The 17,214-nt window shown below is 47.7% G+C and overlaps 1 protein-coding gene across 1 annotated transcript in view; it reads left to right on the plus strand.

Annotated features, from left to right (window-relative positions):
* LOC131384489 (uncharacterized) overlaps positions 1-12,716 on the plus strand; it is a 68,345-nt gene extending 55,629 nt beyond the window's left edge. The window contains exons 2-7 of the mRNA XM_058445920.1: positions 7,720-7,799; positions 8,853-9,081; positions 10,238-10,288; positions 10,755-10,863; positions 11,007-11,116; positions 12,643-12,716. Coding sequence (XP_058301903.1) covers positions 7,720-7,799; positions 8,853-9,081; positions 10,238-10,288; positions 10,755-10,863; positions 11,007-11,116; positions 12,643-12,716 — 653 coding nt within the window. The remainder of the gene's footprint in view (positions 1-7,719; positions 7,800-8,852; positions 9,082-10,237; positions 10,289-10,754; positions 10,864-11,006; positions 11,117-12,642) is intronic.
* The last annotated feature ends 4,498 nt before the right edge of the window (positions 12,717-17,214 follow it).

A 17,214-nucleotide genomic window follows, 5' to 3' on the forward strand; every position in this document is an offset into this window, starting at 1 on the left:
GTTTTTTTTCCTACCGTGAACAAGCCAGTAGACCTTTCCTCTGCTTCAGTTTTTTCCCTAGCATTAGCGCAAAGATCCTTGCCTCCTGGGAGTAGGGGGAGTGGTGGGAATCAAAAGTGATGTGAGATGCGTCTGGGTTTTATAATCTGAAGGGTGTTATGCTAGGGCTTGTTATTGCCAGTATATGGCTAAACCGTCTGGGGGTGGGATCCCAAGCCACCCCTACTTTGTCACTCTTTCCCCTCTCCCTTCCTTGCCTGTCTGGTTTTTAGCTCTCTTATATCCTTATATATTAATCAGTTTATCTGCCAAATATTCACTGAGTGGCTGCACTATCCCTGCCCCAGTGCTAGGTGCTGGGTTATGGTGGTGAGCAAGTCTTGTTTGGGGAGTTGTAGGGGTGTATTTGTGTGTGTGTGTGTGTGTGTGTGTGTGTGTGTGTGTGTGTGTGTGTTTGCACCTGTGCATGTGTGCAGTAGGGAGAGCAGAGACAGGAATGAAGGACCCCTTCCCAACCCCAGTAACCTGTTGTCTTTTTTTTTTTTGAGACAGAGTCTCATTCTCTTGTCTAGGCTGGAGTGCAGTGACATGATCTTGGCTAACCTCCACCTCCTGGGTTCAAGCGATTCTCATGCCTCGGCCTCTGGAGTAGCTGGGGTGGCAGGCGTGTGCTGCCATGTCCTGCTAATTTTTGTATTTTTAGTGGAGATGGGGTCTTACCATGTTGCCCAGGCTCATCTCAAGCTCCTGGCCTCAAGTGATCTATCCACCTCGGCCTCCAAAAGTGCTGGGATTACAGGCATGAGCTACCACATATGGCTAATTTTTGTATTTTTAGTAGAGACAGAGTTTTGCCGTATTGGTCAGGCTGGTCTCGAACTCCTGGCCTTATGTGGTCTGCCTGCCTTGGCCTCCCAAAGTGCTGTGATTACAGGCATGAGCCACTTCGCCTGGCCGTGAGGTCTTCTCACAGATTATTCTGCCTGTTTATTTGCAAAAAGGTGGGGACCCCTGGCTTTCAATGATAATCGTGTGTGTGAAGATCTGGCAGGTCATCAACTGTAATTTTTTTTTAATTAAAAAATTAAGATGATCTTCAAAGGCACAGAATTAAAAACACCGGGAATGAAAATCACTAGGTTTCTCATTTGGTGTGGACACAGTGGTTTGCGTCCTCTGATTTCTCCCCAGAGGCCCAGGGTATGGAGCAACCTCAGGCCAGCCCGCTCGGCTCTTCCTCATTTGGCCAGGGTGCTTGCTGAGTGTGAAGCCTTCTTCCAAGGCTCTTCATGTGAACAAACTGCATGCAGCCCTTGATTTCGTCACTGCCTGCAAGGGCTCAGGACCCTCCAAGCGTGCTTTTCATCTGGGAAATCTTTATTTTTTTATACTTTTCTGTCTGTCATCAGGATTGGGGCCTGATAACATAGTTTGAAACACTCTAGAGGTTTTGTCAAATGCCGCTTTAGCTTTCTGGTGAAGACTCAAAGAATATATGCCTGGCTGAGGCTGGCACATTTATCCTTTTGCCCATTTTGGTAATTGGCTTTTGAGGAAGTGTGCTCCCTGTGGGGGCCTCTCTGAAACCTCCATACTAAGGCGTGGATGGGAAAAACAAAAACCTTCCCAGAGCAAGCTGAAGGGTGAGAAAGAAATAACTTTTTTTTTTTTTTTTTTTTTTTTTTAAGACAGAGTCTCGCTTGGTTGCCCCAGGCTGAAGTGCAGTGGCGTGATCTCGGCTCAGTGCAATCTCTGCCTCCCAGGTTCAAATGATTCTCCTGCCTCAGGAGTAGCTGGGATTACAGCCATGCACCACCACCCCTGGCTAATTTTTGTAGTTTTAGTAGAGATGGGGTTTTTGCCATATCGGCCAGGCTGGTCTCGAACTCCTGACCTCAGGTGATCCGCCTACCTCGGCCTCCCAGAGTGCTGGGATTACAGGCGTGAGCCACGGCTCCTGGCCAGAATAACATTTTTGTTCACCCCAGTCCTATTCTTTTCTGTCTGCTCCATTCACCCACATACCTTTTGGTGGCCATCATTAAAGGCAGAGGCTCTGCTTCTTTGGTTCATGAATTATTTGCAGAAAACTTGCTTTGCCTCGGTTCTAGATTTGTTCAACATTGGGCCTTTGGCTGTAATTCCTATCTTCGGTCTTTCTCTTGCTCCTGCCCCTCATATTGACCAATTTATTTAGGTTCCCCTAGCTCAGTGCTTGGAGGTCCCTCAGGACCTGCCTTGGGCTCCATCCTACTGGCCTTCCATAGGGTTCTCCAGTTCCGGAAGTGCTCTGCAGGCCTCAGTCCCTAGCCTGGACTTGCTTAGTGGGTTCATCCAAGACTCAGACGCTTACCATGGACCCAGCACTGACCAGGCACCTGGAGGTTTGTTTGATCTGGTTGGCTCACACTGGGGGCAGCTTGTTCTTAGGATTCCTTTCCCTGAAACCCCAGAGGGCTTGATTCCCTACCCTTCATCCCCGACAGGTGTCCGGCATGCCTGTTGCCTGTGCTGAGGCAGTAAAACAATTCTTCGGTGCTATAAACTCAAGGGCTCACCTGTTGAAGGTCAGTGTGTTCAGAGATGTTTTTACAGCCAGTAAACATAGCACCCATTTACAGTGGAGCACATTGGGTTGTAAATTATTTCACCGATAGCACTGGCCCCTTATTGACAGAGAAATGGGGGAAATTACATAACCACTCTACATGGTGAGAAAATGCAGTTCTGGTGATACCCATGGACTGCCTATATCATTCTACTGACGAATTATTTCTTTTCTTTCCCCACCCCCAGCCTGTTATTTAACATTGGATTTTGGCTACAGACCCAAGCTACATTTTCTCAGTTTTTTTTTTTTTCTCTCTGCTAGTACTATGGCCTTTGAGAGGCATTCATTTTGCCTAAGCTGGCTATGTGATGGGTGTCTCCTAGATGTGAGACTCTCTATCATTGACAACTAGTGAACTTTGGGACTTAAAGGTATTTCAGGAGTTGATGGGGACTACTCATGTGCTGTCTTCTGCTTTGGGATGACTTCTAGGAGCCCTGGCCACTGCTACCATGGGCAAAGACTGGGTGTTCCTGCCCCATGACTATGCAGAAGGAAACCCCAAATCACCTGCTAGCAAGCATATTCTGTTGCTTGGCACCTTGTTCTTTATTCTGTTTGCCCTTTAAGCTGGGCCCAGGACACTGAAAACTTGGAGAAGGACTGAAAAATTACAGATCAGGGAACTGAGTGTCTGGTAGCTCCTGGGGAGTGGGGAGGCCCTTGGATAGGAAGTCAGACACAGATTAGGAAACTGGAACTGCTATTGTCCAGCTAAGTTCACTCGAACACTTCATATCTCCCTGGGCCTCAGTTTCTTCATCTGTAAAATGGGCCTAACAGGGTCTACCTCGTAAGGGAAAGGTAAAATGAAAATGCCTGCAAAAGAGCCTGGCGTGTCGTATCACAGACCACACAGGCTCTGAGCAAGCCGTCCAGGGCCACTCAGCAGTTCCTCCTTCTCTCCTCATCCTGAGAAGGACTGATGGGACTGAAGAAGACCCTGGACACTCTCTCAGGGTCCCAGTGCTTGTGAGGCTGGGCATGGTGTGACATGCCCTGGAGCATGGGGCACTCACACATTGTGAATGGGCACCTGGCCAGCCAGCCCGCCACACTGTGCTTCAGTGGCTTAACAAGAGCCCTATCACAAATCTCCCCTGATCTTCCTGTGTTAGAGCTCTGCCTTACCTATGGTTTGGGTTGAATTGACCTGGGGGTTCAGGGCAAAGCCAGGCAGAGAGGAATGGAGAGCCACTGGGCCACCGAGTGCACAGGTGCTGGCCCTTCCAACTCAATCAGTCTCACAACCCTGGCGGAAGGCACCAGGGGCTTGTAAAAGACCAGGATGTTTCTACAGGCGTTTGCAGTAAAGGGCTTTCCCCACTCCCAGACTTCAGTTCAAGACTGGTTTGGGTCTGGGAGTTTCTCAGTTTCCCTAATTCCTGAACAAACAAATCCATTTTGAGCTTCTGGCTGGATTCCCTCCACACACAGAGGAAGAGAGAAACTATGATCCACAAGCACCTGCCATATCATCCATGATAGCACACTGATCCCGACAGCAGCCCCCACCCCCAGGCTGGAGTGAATAACCCCCATACAGAGGGAACGAAGGCCCATGGAAGTGGACTGACTCCCGAGGTCATGCAGTCAGGAGGTGGCAGCTGGTATCTGAACCGAGGACTTGAGCCCCCAAACCCTACACAACTTTACTGCTTCTGAGGCTGTGAAGGAGAAAGATTGAAGCAGGGCCTGAGAAAAAGGCCTAGTGGATTAAGTGAGGAGGCTGGGGAGAGGAGGAAAAGGGAAATACATAAATAAATGCACACAGTTATTGCCTCATCAAGGCAAATGAAGTTTGCTCATGTGGTGGGAAATTGTGAAACTTGGCTATGAAAGCTTTATGTCAGATAGATTGTGAGGCCCACATGATGAGAGTTCTCCCAGCACACCTCTTTCTCTCCCAGCCTCTAATCAGAGATCTGGTTGGTGATTCATGCTTTTCTACCCAGCTTGATCAGATTTATTGAAACAGCCATTTTTCTTATTCAGCCACCTCTTCTTGGAAGTTCTGCAAACTTACACAAGCCATCCAGCCACAGGAGACAAGGGGCAAAGTGACACACTCTGTAATTTTAGTGCCTCCTTCAGAGCCTCTTTGTTAGAGGAGTTATTGCCATCTCCATTGCTCAAACGAGGATGCAAGTGCAGAGAGTTTATGATATTCGTCCAAGGTCAAACAGCTGACAGTGGTGAAGCCAGACTTGGAGCTTAGCTCTGCCAGATTCTGGAATGCATCTCTTTCCATAGTCCTTGTCTGAGGCCTGCTTAAAAATATGGCGTTCCCATGTATTCTCCAATTCAATTGTCATGATAACCTTAGAAATTCAGGTATTGTTAGTGCCTCCATTTCACAGAGAGAAATTTCATCAAGGAGGTTAAATGCTTTGGCTGAGACCTCACAACTTTTGAGTGCATGGTAGAACTTGCACCTGAATTTCGTAGACTTGAACTTCTGATTTTTTTTTTATTATACTATATTTAAAGAGCAAAATCCCTCATCTTTCCATCTGCCCATCCATCCATCCTTCCATCCATCCATCCATCCATCTTTCCTTCCATCCATCCACCCATCAGGCCATTCACTCATTCACCCACCTATCCATCCATCCACATCCATCCATCCATCCACCCACCCACCAACCCACCAACCCACCAACCCAATCATCTTTTCAGTGCCTACTTTGTAGCAGGTCCTATATTAGGTCTAGGTAGAGTAATATGGTCATGAAAACTTTCATTTGTCTCCAGAAGCCTGTAGCCTTTAAAAGAACAGATATCCAATTACATGATATAATGCTGAAATAAGCGTGGCAGTAGAAATATGTAGATTGAGGGAGACTAGGTCTGCCCAGTTGGTTGGGAGAGGTGGTGATACTCTGCCCCTGCTTGTTGAGTACTTTGTTTTGAAAAGCATGTTTTGCATGTATTTTTCAAAATCTCCTAATTGAATGAGGCACCTGCCTCTGTGGCATCCTTGTGGGCAGTGGTTGAGCAGGAAGTCATCCTCCATGCGAATTAGGTTAATTTGGTGAAAATGAAATGAATAGCTCTGTAATCTGGGGTGATGGAAATCCCAGGGGGGCACAAAGCTAAAGTTGTGGCAGAAGCTGCTAATTGAATTGCGACCTTGGGTTCTAGCTGGTTACATAAACCATCTTCAGGTGAGAACTCACCAGAGCTTACCCAGCTGGCAGGGGCTGGGCTGCCTCTCCTCATTAGGATCCTGACTGCATTTCTGTAACTGCCCAGACTTGTTGAAAGGGTTCCTTTTCTTTTCCGGAGTTCGCATGTCCTAGGAGGTCCTAGGAGGACTCTGGGTGGACTTCAGTGACCTGTGAATCCTTTAAATTAGAAGCAAAATTCATGTACATGTATATGTTCCCTGAAAGAAGGGCTATAGCTTTAATCAGTTTCTCAAGATAGTCCCTGAGTGAAATAATGTAAATAACTAGTGATGTGGTTTCTTGTTCCCACCCAAGTAGAGTTTTGATTCAGTAAGTCAGGACCGAGACCCAGGGCTCTTGATTTTGTCTTTAGATTTCCAGGTGATTCTAACGCTCAGTCAGTCTTGGGAACTACTGATTGAATTAGAACTGTACTCAAACTTTCATGAGCCTATGAAGCCCACGGGGAACTTGTTAACATGCAGATTCTGATTTGGTGGGACTGAGATGGGGCTGAAGATTCTGCATTTCTAACCAGCTCCCGGGTGATTCTGCTGGTGGGTGAACCACGCTTTGAGTAGTAAGAACCTAAAGGCATGTTTGTGTTTGGGTCAGTCATAGGACACTGGTTAGATTCAAGACACATCTAATTCCTTTGTTTGGAATTGAGATTAAGCACTGAAGCCACTTCCATTTGAGGAACACTATTAGAGGGAAGTTAAGAGATTTGGGGAATGTTGAATACTTTATGGCCAAAAGTTCCATTTCCAGTCACAGTATGGGTTGTATAAAGAGTAAGTATGAGGTTAGACAGATTTAGGTGTCAATACTGGCCCCAATATTGATCACTTATTATTTGGAATGACATCAGCTATAATAACAGAAAGGTTGACTAACAGTGGCTTAAACCAATAGTGGCTTATTTTTTATGCATAACAATAAGTTATTCAGTAGTGTTGGAATCCTTGGGTCAACTGCCAATCACTGAGGACCAGGGCCATTTTGTTCTTCTGCTCCACGTCTCTAGTATGTTGCTCTTGCGGGAGAAAAGAACACTGTCAGCATCTTAGGCAGGAAGAAGGATATATTCATTGGAATAATGTTGCCTAGCCATCCCTAGCTGCAAGGAATGTTGGAAAAGAATTATGAACATTTCCAACTTCTATTCTGGAAAGCAGCAAGAGAGATTTGAGAAATGCTGTTAGGTCAGCTCATAATACTATCTTCTACATCATGTGATTGTAGGCAATTTGCTGAATCTTTTCGAGCATCAGTTTTTTCATTTGTAAAATGGGAGAATAGTTCCTTCTAGCAGTGGTTCTCAAAGTGTGGTGTGTGGTTCCCAGACCAGCAGTAACAGCATCATCTCAAAGCCTGAGTACCACCCCATACCTACAAAATCAGAAGCTCTGAGGGTGGAGCCCAGCAATCTGTGCTTCAACAAGCCTTCTAAGTGATTCTGATGTGCACTCAAGTTTGAGAAACACTACCTTAAGGATTGCTGGGAAGACTAAGATGATTGCTTAAGGCATTCAACATTCAGAGAGTGCTAATAACACATAGCCTGGGAGTCCATATCTTAGACTAAGACAGTGTTGGAGTCTTTTTTTTTTTTTTTTTTTTTGAGATGGAGTCTCTCTCTGTCACCCAGGCTGGAATGCAGTAGTGCGATCTTAGCTCACTGCAGCCTCTGCCTCCTGGGTTCAAGCAATTCTCCTGCCTCAGCCTCCTGAGTAGCTGGGATAACAGGTGCGCGCCACTACGCCCAGCTAATTTTTGTATTTTTAGTAGAGACAGGGTTTCACCATGTTGCATATGCTGCTCTCGAACGTTGGAGTCCATTTTCTGAGTGCTGACTTGGAATAAGAAGTTTAGAAAATATTCAATAAAGAATTTCCAAGGTTTGTTCTGACTAATGTCCAATCCTCCAATCCCTAGGATCCTTTGGAGAGCTGCTCACTGCAGCTTCGACCTCCACCTGGGCTCAAGTGATCTTCCTGCCTCAGCCTTCTGACAAGGTAGGACTACAGGCATGTGCCACCATGCCTGGCTAATTACAATTTTTTTTTTTTTTTTGTAGATACAGTGTTCTCACTATGTTGCCCAGGCTGATCTTAAACCCCTGAGCTCGATCAGTCCTCTAGCATTGGCCTTCTAAAGTGTTGGGATTACAGGCATGAGTCACCACACCTGGCCTTCTGTCATTATTGAGGCGGTTTCAGAAACGATCCCTATCTCAGTATAATGGGAGAAGAGTGTGTAGACAGACCATTGCCCTGCAGGGGCTAGGGGCCTTAAGGTAGCACATACACAGACCAGTGGGGGCCCAAGCAGGGTGGAAACCCCTCTTTTGGGGCAACCAACGAGGCTTTTGCTGCATGGAAGCTTGAGTACTGAGCCATTCATGTGCAGCTCCTGCTAGCAAATTCCCTCCTGGATCCTTGGAATCCAGGCCAAATAGAATGATGATGATGGTTAACTGTATGAATCACTGAGTCTGGCCAGGTCCTGCTTAAGTGCTAACTTATTTCATCTCATAGAATCTTCACATCAAACCTAGGAGAAAGGTACTATTATCATCTCTGAGTTACAAAATGGGAACTGAGCCACCAAATGGCTAAGTGGTTTGCCTAAGAACACAGAGCACTGGGCAGACAGAGGAACCAGGGGACTTAGGCCTTGCCAAGGAGGTGACAGTTGGACTGGCCTGGAGGGACTGGCCTGGAAAGAACACATACAGTATGGCCACAGGCGAGCCTGAGCAGGTAGACGATCCTCACCTTTCCCTGTGGCCAAGCACTGGCTCTGGGCAGGTGGGGAGGAGTAGTTGGGAGATGCCTGTCCCAGCGAGGACAGGCCAGTCCTAAAAGGGGCTTTTGTGTCCTGAGCCAAGAAGCTTGACTTTTGCCTCCTAAAAGACATTGACTCAGTCAGGAGAGCTTGAGAAATCTCTCTCCAGGAGGCTGTGGGAGGTAGATTTTCCTTGATTGGCCTGGTCTCCCTTCTGCCCTCAGGGTCTGACTTTCCCCCTTGATCTTCTCTTAACAAGTGGGTGGTTGTGACTCTCCTAGGGTTCCGGGATGGCCAAGGAGGCCCATCTCACCAGACCTGGCCCTGAGAAACTTCACCAGCAAGGCTTTCAAATCTGGTGCATATTGCTACGACATGAGTTCCCTTCCAGCAGGGCCTGCAGCTGCTCTGTCCTCCTGGATGGAGAATCTGACTCCAACTCAGCCTCCCAAACCACACACAATTCCAAGATGAGACTGGTCTTCCTCTGGGGGACCAGGGAGAAATGTGGTAATTTAGACTCTCAAAGACTCTTCCTAAAAAGCTGGGCTGTTAAGGAATCCACTCCAAGCGATCACCATCTGTGGCAGGCAGCTGGTGGAATAGACAGAACTGTTTTGACATCAGATGAACTAGAATTTGAATACTGGTTTAGTCCTGTCTAGCTGTAGGGATTTGAAGAGAAATACAGTTTTTCTTTCAGAAAACCAGGACAATAATATTATACTAGATTTGCGAGGTTAAAGATATAGAAAGTATAGACAGCTAGGAGGTGTTGGGAGATTGGGGCTTCTATTCTTTATTTTGTATTATTATTCTTAGCAGAGCCACTTACAGGGTGTCTGAAGAAGCATCCCGTTCCTTGGCCCCAGAGTGGGAGTAGAGTTTATTAGGGTCCCCCTGGCTTTTGGGTCCACCCAGTTTCTTCTGCAGACAATGTTTGGACTGAACTTCACCCTCTGTACAATGAGGAAACCTGTTTTAAAGGCCTCACTTGTCAAAAAAACAGCCATAAAACAGACTTAATGAGACTTCTGGATGCAGCCAGGCCCGTGTGATTGGCTGCTCCAGGGCAGGCAAGGCTGGAATTCAGGGCTCTGAACGTGCTGGCCGGCTGCGCTCCAGCCCCGGTCTGTCCTGGTGGTGTTCCGTGTGCTCTGTCCGCCTCTCCTTTAACTTCCCTGATAAAATGCTTACTTGGATATTGTTCTGAGATGATTGATTGTTAAATGCCCTGCAAATACAAAACTAGGCTGCTAAGTCACACTCGAGAGAAGTCCAGGAAATCCTCTAGTTGAATGTTACAGCTGGCTTCTCCTGAATAGAGGCATAGCAGCAGATTTCACCTAGCCAACCCGTTTGCTTTTTAAATGGGGAGACTGAGGCCCTGAAAGGGGAAAGCACTTGCATATTATGTATATTTTATTACAACTTAAAAAAAAAAAAGAAAGAAAGATGAATAGACAAGGCCCTCGTAGACCAGGAGGATGGCAGACTCACCGGATACAGGCTGGGTGGGGGGGCCTCTCTAAGCTCTTTTCCCCCCTCGACCTTTCCTGCTCCTTCTCCTTTATTCCCCATAGATAGAGAGCAGTTTTTCCTCCTAGTACCAAATGTGGATGGTGGCATATTCTTTCCCTTTTACAGAAATATTAAATCCCCCCAGGTCACACAGCTGCGTTGTCTGGGTGGTGGCTGAGCCAGGATTCCATCGCAGGTGTGTCTGATGGCCATCACGATACCACTGTAAAACTCAGCTCATTGACTAACACTTAAGAAGTGGAGGGCCTTACATTCTAGATTCCAACCTTCGCCTCCAACAAAGGAAACTGCTGGTATTTTCCCATTGCTAGTGACCTCTGCTTTCTTGGGATTAACAAGTAAGCAAGTCAAGTCCATTTGTTAAGCTCTGTGACCCTTTTCATTATTAGGAAAATTTGGACTTCAAAGTGTGGGAGTTTTGGGGGATGCTTGGCCTCTTTGGGACTGAGAGGCTGTTTTCTTGTTCAGTTGGCAGCCCTGGATTAAATTTATAATTTTTTTCCTCACCTATTTCCTCCGTTTCCTATAAGCTTAGCCCTTTTTCCTGGCACATAGTAGGTGTTCAGTAAATATTTGCTGAATGAGTGAATAAACTGCATTGTGTGAACTGCTTTGTGTGAACATGTTAATTCCTCATTCAGATGTTGGCCCCTGCTTCTTGGGGACCGGGCCTTCTCTGTCCTTCCACCCTGTGGGGCTTAGCACAGTGCCCTGGCTGGAGAAGGCATTCCGTGTGTACATACTGGACAAGTACATACATGGATAGCTTTTGAGGCTGCTGGTGCTGAATCACACAGCTGAACTTGAACCATATACAAATTTGGGACCTGCTTTTGGAAACGTTCTCATCTTTGTACATTTATAAAGGTGTTCCTGTATTTCTCACCTTGCAGCCACCAGACCTCGGCAGCAGTCATTGTTAGCTATAATGAGCTCAGCTCTCTGAGAGCATCCCACAGGGCTCATGATGTCACTGGAGGAGCACTGGAAACCAGGGGAGAGTGTAGGAAGTCTGGGAGGCAATGCATGGTCAGGCAGATGGGCCCTCAGGAGGAAATGCAGGCAGTGCCTATAGGGTAGTGCCCACCACACTGTGCTCGCCCCCTGAATGTGTTGTGCTAATATTAATGAAAATTAGTTAGAAAGAATTGAATTCAGTTGTGAGGATGGGCGATAATCACCCCTTCCCTAAACCCTTAGCAAGGGTAACATCAGCAATTTTTTTTTCCATGTAATAAGTCAGAGGTAGTCTAGTCCAGGGTTGGCATGTGACATAGTGTTGGAGCCCCAGGTTCCTCCTGTGTTATTCTCAAGGTCACTTCATGGTCCAAGGTGTCTGTTGCGGCTCCAGCCATTAAATCTGTATTCCAGAAAGCAAGAAGAAGGAAAGGCAGAGATAAGTGAGAGCATATTTTAGGCACACTCCCTGAAAATTGTATACAACTTTTCCAAGTTTATCCCATTGGTCAGAACTTACTTGACTGGCCAAACACAGCAGCAAGGAAAGCTGTAATTTATTCAGGGTGGCCATGTACTCAGCAAATATCATGGGGTTCTTCTGAGAGAGAAGGGGAGAACCAATATTGGAGGGCAATTAGAGTCAGTAGCACAAACCGGAGCTTCTCTTTCCTCTGTTCCACCTGTCAAACCTCTGGGCCTGAGAAGGTAGGTATTATCCTCAGTTTAGTTTTAAGCCACCTGAGACTCAGAGGAGTGAATGGCTTGTCCCAGGTCACATAGTTGGGTATTGAAGGAGCTGAGAACAGAATCCACGTTTACCTGGAATATGAAACCTGAGTTATTTGTGTGATTGCTTTTTGATAGAGGTGATGTTTTCCTATGAGCAGGGAGGGCAGCTATATCTGTTTGTGAGCTATGTTAGTGTCCAAATAACTTAAGAAAATGGTCATGCAGTTGTGTGCTCATGCCACCAATGTTTCTTTATGTGCCCACAACATTTCATTTATCCCTCTCCCACTTGGCAATCTGGTAGCATCCCAACACCTCTTTTCTTCTTCATCTCTGTATTTCCTGCATTCCTGCAGGGTCCAGCACAGAGCAGATGCCCCATGCATTGTTGTTGAGTGAATTCACTAATTAATAAAGCTCAGTCACAGCACCATTTGATACCCTGGTCGTTCTCAGGACTCAGGACTATGTGTCCTGAAGAACCAGACCATTCTACATGCATCAGTCACACAGAGACCTCAGAAACCCAGTCCCTCCTGTGCTATCTAGGTTCTTACCCAGTCTCACTGTGCCAGGTACCCAGCTGGGTCCAGGGAATCCAGGAAGGGAAAGAAGTGCTACCTGCACTTTGCTAAGGGTGTCATAATTCCAGTTAACCCACAAAATAGCCTTTTATAGGAGGTGGTAGTCCCACTTGCCTGGTGAAGAGACCAAGACTCAGAGTGGAAATGATTTTTCAAAGGTCATCCAGCTAGTAAGGGGTGGAGCCAGGAAGCCTGTTGGACCCCAAATCTTTCATCCGTGCCATCATTCACTTATCCCCTTTTCAAATCCTTACAGATTTGACAAGCCAGTCGTGCAAACAGGTGCTTAGCGTCACCCACACAGCAAAGACCCGGGAGCTGGATAAATGACAGTTAGAAAACCTGGTTTGCCCTGGTCATATATTACCCAGGCACTCCTTTTTGGCTGCTGCCTCCCAGTGTCAACACACACACACACACACACACACACACACACACACGTACTTCAGCTTCCAGGCTTTCTGCTTTTATTTTCCCAGCAAACTCAATCATTCCTTGCAGTGAAGTTGATGGGACTTTTACCCTATCCCTTCAGTGCCTCCTTCCCCTGGCCACCTTTCTTTTTGGCAAACCTTCCCCAGTAGCCAAGGGCTGTGTGAAGGGAAGGCACCCCCAGGCTAAGGTGCACGTGGGAGGCTGTGCCATGAGTCAGCCTGGCTGGGAAGGGAGCCTCAGGCTTCCCGGGTTACAGGGGCCTCCAGCTCTTGGGGGTGATGAATCTCCTGGCTCACTTCAGCACACACATCGGGGCAGCCTTCAAGTCTCGGGGCTGCCCTGAGTCGTTCCAGGGGGCTTTTCCATCAGTCTTTTATTGCCTCAGTCCCAGAAGCGCGGCACATAGTGGAACTCCTTTCATAGCCAGGGAGAGGAGGGCCTGCCAGTTTGAAGGAAGGATCTGGATTCAGAAAGCCAGCGAATGCCAGAGGAGGCTTTGGTCTCCTCCAGGCCTGCACAGTTCATCCGTTTACGTTTTCAGAAAGCCCTTCATGGCCAAATCCTTTCCTACCCGCACCGCGCCCTCCTGCTCTCCTGCTGAGTTGGGAGCATGCTGGCTTTCTTTTTGTTCTTGGAACCCCCATGCTTGCTCAAGTCCTAGGGCCTGTGCTCCAGGCGGTCCCTGCCTGGAAATCTCTTCTCCTATCTCCATGTGACTGGCTCCTTGTCACCCAGATCTTGGCTTAATGACCTTTTATCAAAGGTCTTTCCAGGACCCTCAGTAGAGTAGCTACCAGGGTCCTCTCCGTTGTAACGTGTATCTTTTTTTTTTTTTTTTGAGACAGAGTCTCTCTCTGTCACCCAGGCTGGAGTGCAATGGCGTCATCTCGGCTCACTACAGCCTCCGCCTCCCAGGTTCAAGTGATTCTCCTGCCTCAGCCTCCTGAGTAGCTGGGACTACTGGTGTGCACCACCACGCCTAGCTAATTTTTGTATTTTTAGTAGAGACAGGGTTTCACCATGTTGATCAGGGTGGTCTTGAACTCCTGACCTCATGATCTGCCCACCTTGGCCTCCCAAAGTGCTGGGATTACAGGCATGAACCACCACGCCCGGTCACATGTATCTCTTTTATGTATTTAAAAAATTGCCCCCTCCCGTCAGTGGAAATCTTATGAGTGCAAAAACCCCTCATGAAGATAGGATGCTTAGAATCGTGGTTCAGAGGAGTCAGCTGACTTTTCCTGCAAAGGGCTAGAGAGTATCTATTTGAGGCCTCGAGAGCCTAAAGGATCTCTGTTGCAACCACTCAATTCTGTCATTGTTGTGTGAAAGCGGCCTCAAAGCAAACAAATGGCTGTGGTCATGCACCAATAAAACTTTATTTAGGCCAGGCACAGTGGCTCACGCCTGTAATGCCAGCACTTTGGGAGGCCAAGGTGGGTGGATCACCTCAGGTCAGGAGTTCAAGACCAGCTTGGCAAACATGGTGAAACCCCATCTTGACTAAAAATACAAATGTAGCAGGGTGTAGTGGTGGGCGCCTGTAATCCCAGCTTCTCGGGAGGCTGAGGCAGGAGAATCACTTGAATCCAGGGGATGAAAGTTGCAGTGAGCTGACGTCACACCACTGCACTCCAGCCTGGGGGACAAGAGCGAAACTCTGTCTCAAAATAAATAAACAAAAATAAGAAAATAAAACTGTATTTATAGCCGGGCGCGGTGGCTCACGCTTGTAATCCCAGCACTTTGGGAGGCCGAGGCGGGTGGATCACAAGGTCAGGAGATTGAGACCATGGTGAAACCCCGTCTCTACTAAAAATACAAAAAATTAGCCGGGCGTGGTGGTGGGCGCCTGTAGTCCCAGCTACTCAGAGAGGCTGAGGCAGGAGAATAGCGTGAACCCGGGAGGCGGAGCTTGCAGTGAGCCGAGATTGCGCCACTGCACTCCAGCCTGGGCGACAGAGCGAGACTCAAAAAAAGAAAATAAAACTGTATTTATAAAAACAGATGGCCTATAGGCTGTAGTTGCAGACCCCTAGTTCAGAGCATTGATTGGTGCTGGAGAAGAAAAACTGAATTCTACCTCTGCTCCCCTTTATCTTGGAGTCTTGAGCAAGATTCTTACCTTCTCTGTGGCTCAGTTTCCCCAGCTCACCTAAACATTGGAGATAATAACACAACTTGTCTCATGGATTGTATTGTTGTGAGCATCATGTACATATCTGGCTTATTAGTTGCTCAAATCTTCAGCATATTACGTGGCTCCCGCACAGAGTAGGGACTCGACATATATATTTGTTAACAAACGAATGGCTGAGCATCTACTAGGACCCAAGCCTTGTGCTGGGCTCTGGGGAGATATTGGTGAACCAGAACTTGTTGGGGTCACTGCACTCAAGGTGGTCAGAGTTTCAGGGTTAAGGTCAAAATGGTTTTTATACCAGGGGCAGCAAGAGCCACATCCCGTGGGCAGGTGATATTGATGAGGCAGGGAGGGAGTAATGGGGCAGTGGAAAAATGAAGTGTGTATATCCCCTCTAAATTGTAGCTGTGGGTCAATGCAGAACCAACTTGCAGGCACTCTGATTATCCAAAGAAGCTGGAAATCTGGATTTTTAAGTGCAGTGTCTCATTTTTTGCAAGTAGCTGACTTGATAAAGCAAAAAGAAACCAAACCAAAACAGCACTGGATGGGCTCAATGGACACAATTGCAGCAATTGCGTGTTGAATTCAGCCATCTCTTTTTTTTTTTTTTTTTGGAGAAGGAGTCTCACTCTTGTTGCCCATGCTGGAGCGCAGTATGCAGTCTCGGCTCACTGCAGCCTTGCAACCTCCACCTCCCAGGTTTAAGCGATTCTCCTGCCTCAGCCTCCTGAGTAGCTGGGATTACAGGTGCCCGCCACCATGCCCAGCAAATTTTTGTATGTTTCGTAGAGACAGGGTTTTACTGTGTTGCCCAGGCTGGTGTTATATTCCTGATCTCAGATGATCCGCCTCCCTCGGCCTCCTGAAGAGCTGGGATTACAGGTGTGAGCCACCACATCTGGCACAGTCATCTCCTTTTCACAACCTTATTTTACGGATAAAGAGACTGAGGCTCAGAAGGGCCACATGACTTGCCCACAGGCACACAGCTAGCATGTAGAGAGGATCTACAGGTTTGAACCCAGGTTCATGTGATTCCCTAAACGTGGACTCTATACCAGTTGCCTCAATTGCCATTAAATGAAGAGGAAAGAGGTGGCCAGGAAGGGAAGGTATGTTTTGGTGTCTCAGAGCTCAGCATTTCTCAGAATATCACTCTTAGACTATTTTCCAGCTTTGAGGATTGGCTACAGGATAGTCACCTTCTGAGGGTTCACCTCCAAGGCAGTGCCTGCCCCGACAGGACCTGGCCCCTGGCTCTTTCCATGCTCATCTTTGTGTTTCTCTCCAGCTTTGCCTTCTCCAGCTCATCTGTATGTGTTTTCTACAGTCTTGGCGTTAGTGTCCAGCTTCCTTCAGCAGAAGAATGTGAACCTTGAGGGTCCTTTTGCCTGTCATGGCCCTAGATGACCCATGAGAGGGAGGGTGCAGGGAGGCTTGAAGATGTGACTTTCTCCCACAGTGGGGTCTAGTGGGGAGGACACTGTTTTTGGAACCAGGGACACCTGGATTAGAACCCTGACACTGCAGCCACTCACCAGCTGGGTGACCTTGGAGCAGTTCCTTCACCTCTCTGAGTTTCAAGCAGGTGCAAGAGCCTGCTCCTTGCAGAAATGTGCTGAGATAATGTATGCACCCACCTGGCACAAGGCTGGAATGCCATGGACACTCCCACATGGCAGTTCTGTTCTTTTTGTCCCCCTCCTCCCCTCTGCCTGTCCTCTCCTGCTCCTGGCCCGGCCAGCCCCTGCTGTGGCTCTCTTGCCTCAGTACTGAGAGAAGTTTGTGGAACCTGGGTGGGTCTCTGCCCCTGCATCCCCTCTCCCCAGTGCCAAGGCTGCAAGAGGAGGGTGTGGGCATAAATTACACCCATCTGTTCCCTCCCTGCTGAGGGAGGGCAGGAGGGAAACACATGGGCCTTAGTGGGTGTTGTACTTTCCATGTGCAGCCGCCAGGAACAATGGAAGGGAAGAATGTGAGCTCGGTGAGGCGTCCACCACACCCTGCCTTCCAGTCCCCTTCCCCCTTTCAGGGATTGTAGGAACTAGCTTCTTTGAGGGCCCTGCTTCTAGGGAACAGAACTCACCCTTGTTGCCAACCCAGAAGTCCTCAAGGTTGGTCATGTGCATCTTCTGGTTTATTGTTGATTACTAACATTGTTCATTCATTTATTCATTCTACAAGTGTTTACTGAGCACGTACTCTGGGCCAGCCAATGCGTGGGCTAAGATTGAAGTGAGTTTC

This window comes from Hylobates moloch, unplaced genomic scaffold (assembly GCF_009828535.3).
Source record: "Hylobates moloch isolate HMO894 unplaced genomic scaffold, HMol_V3 SCAFFOLD_10, whole genome shotgun sequence".
Lineage (NCBI taxonomy): Eukaryota > Metazoa > Chordata > Mammalia > Primates > Hylobatidae > Hylobates > Hylobates moloch.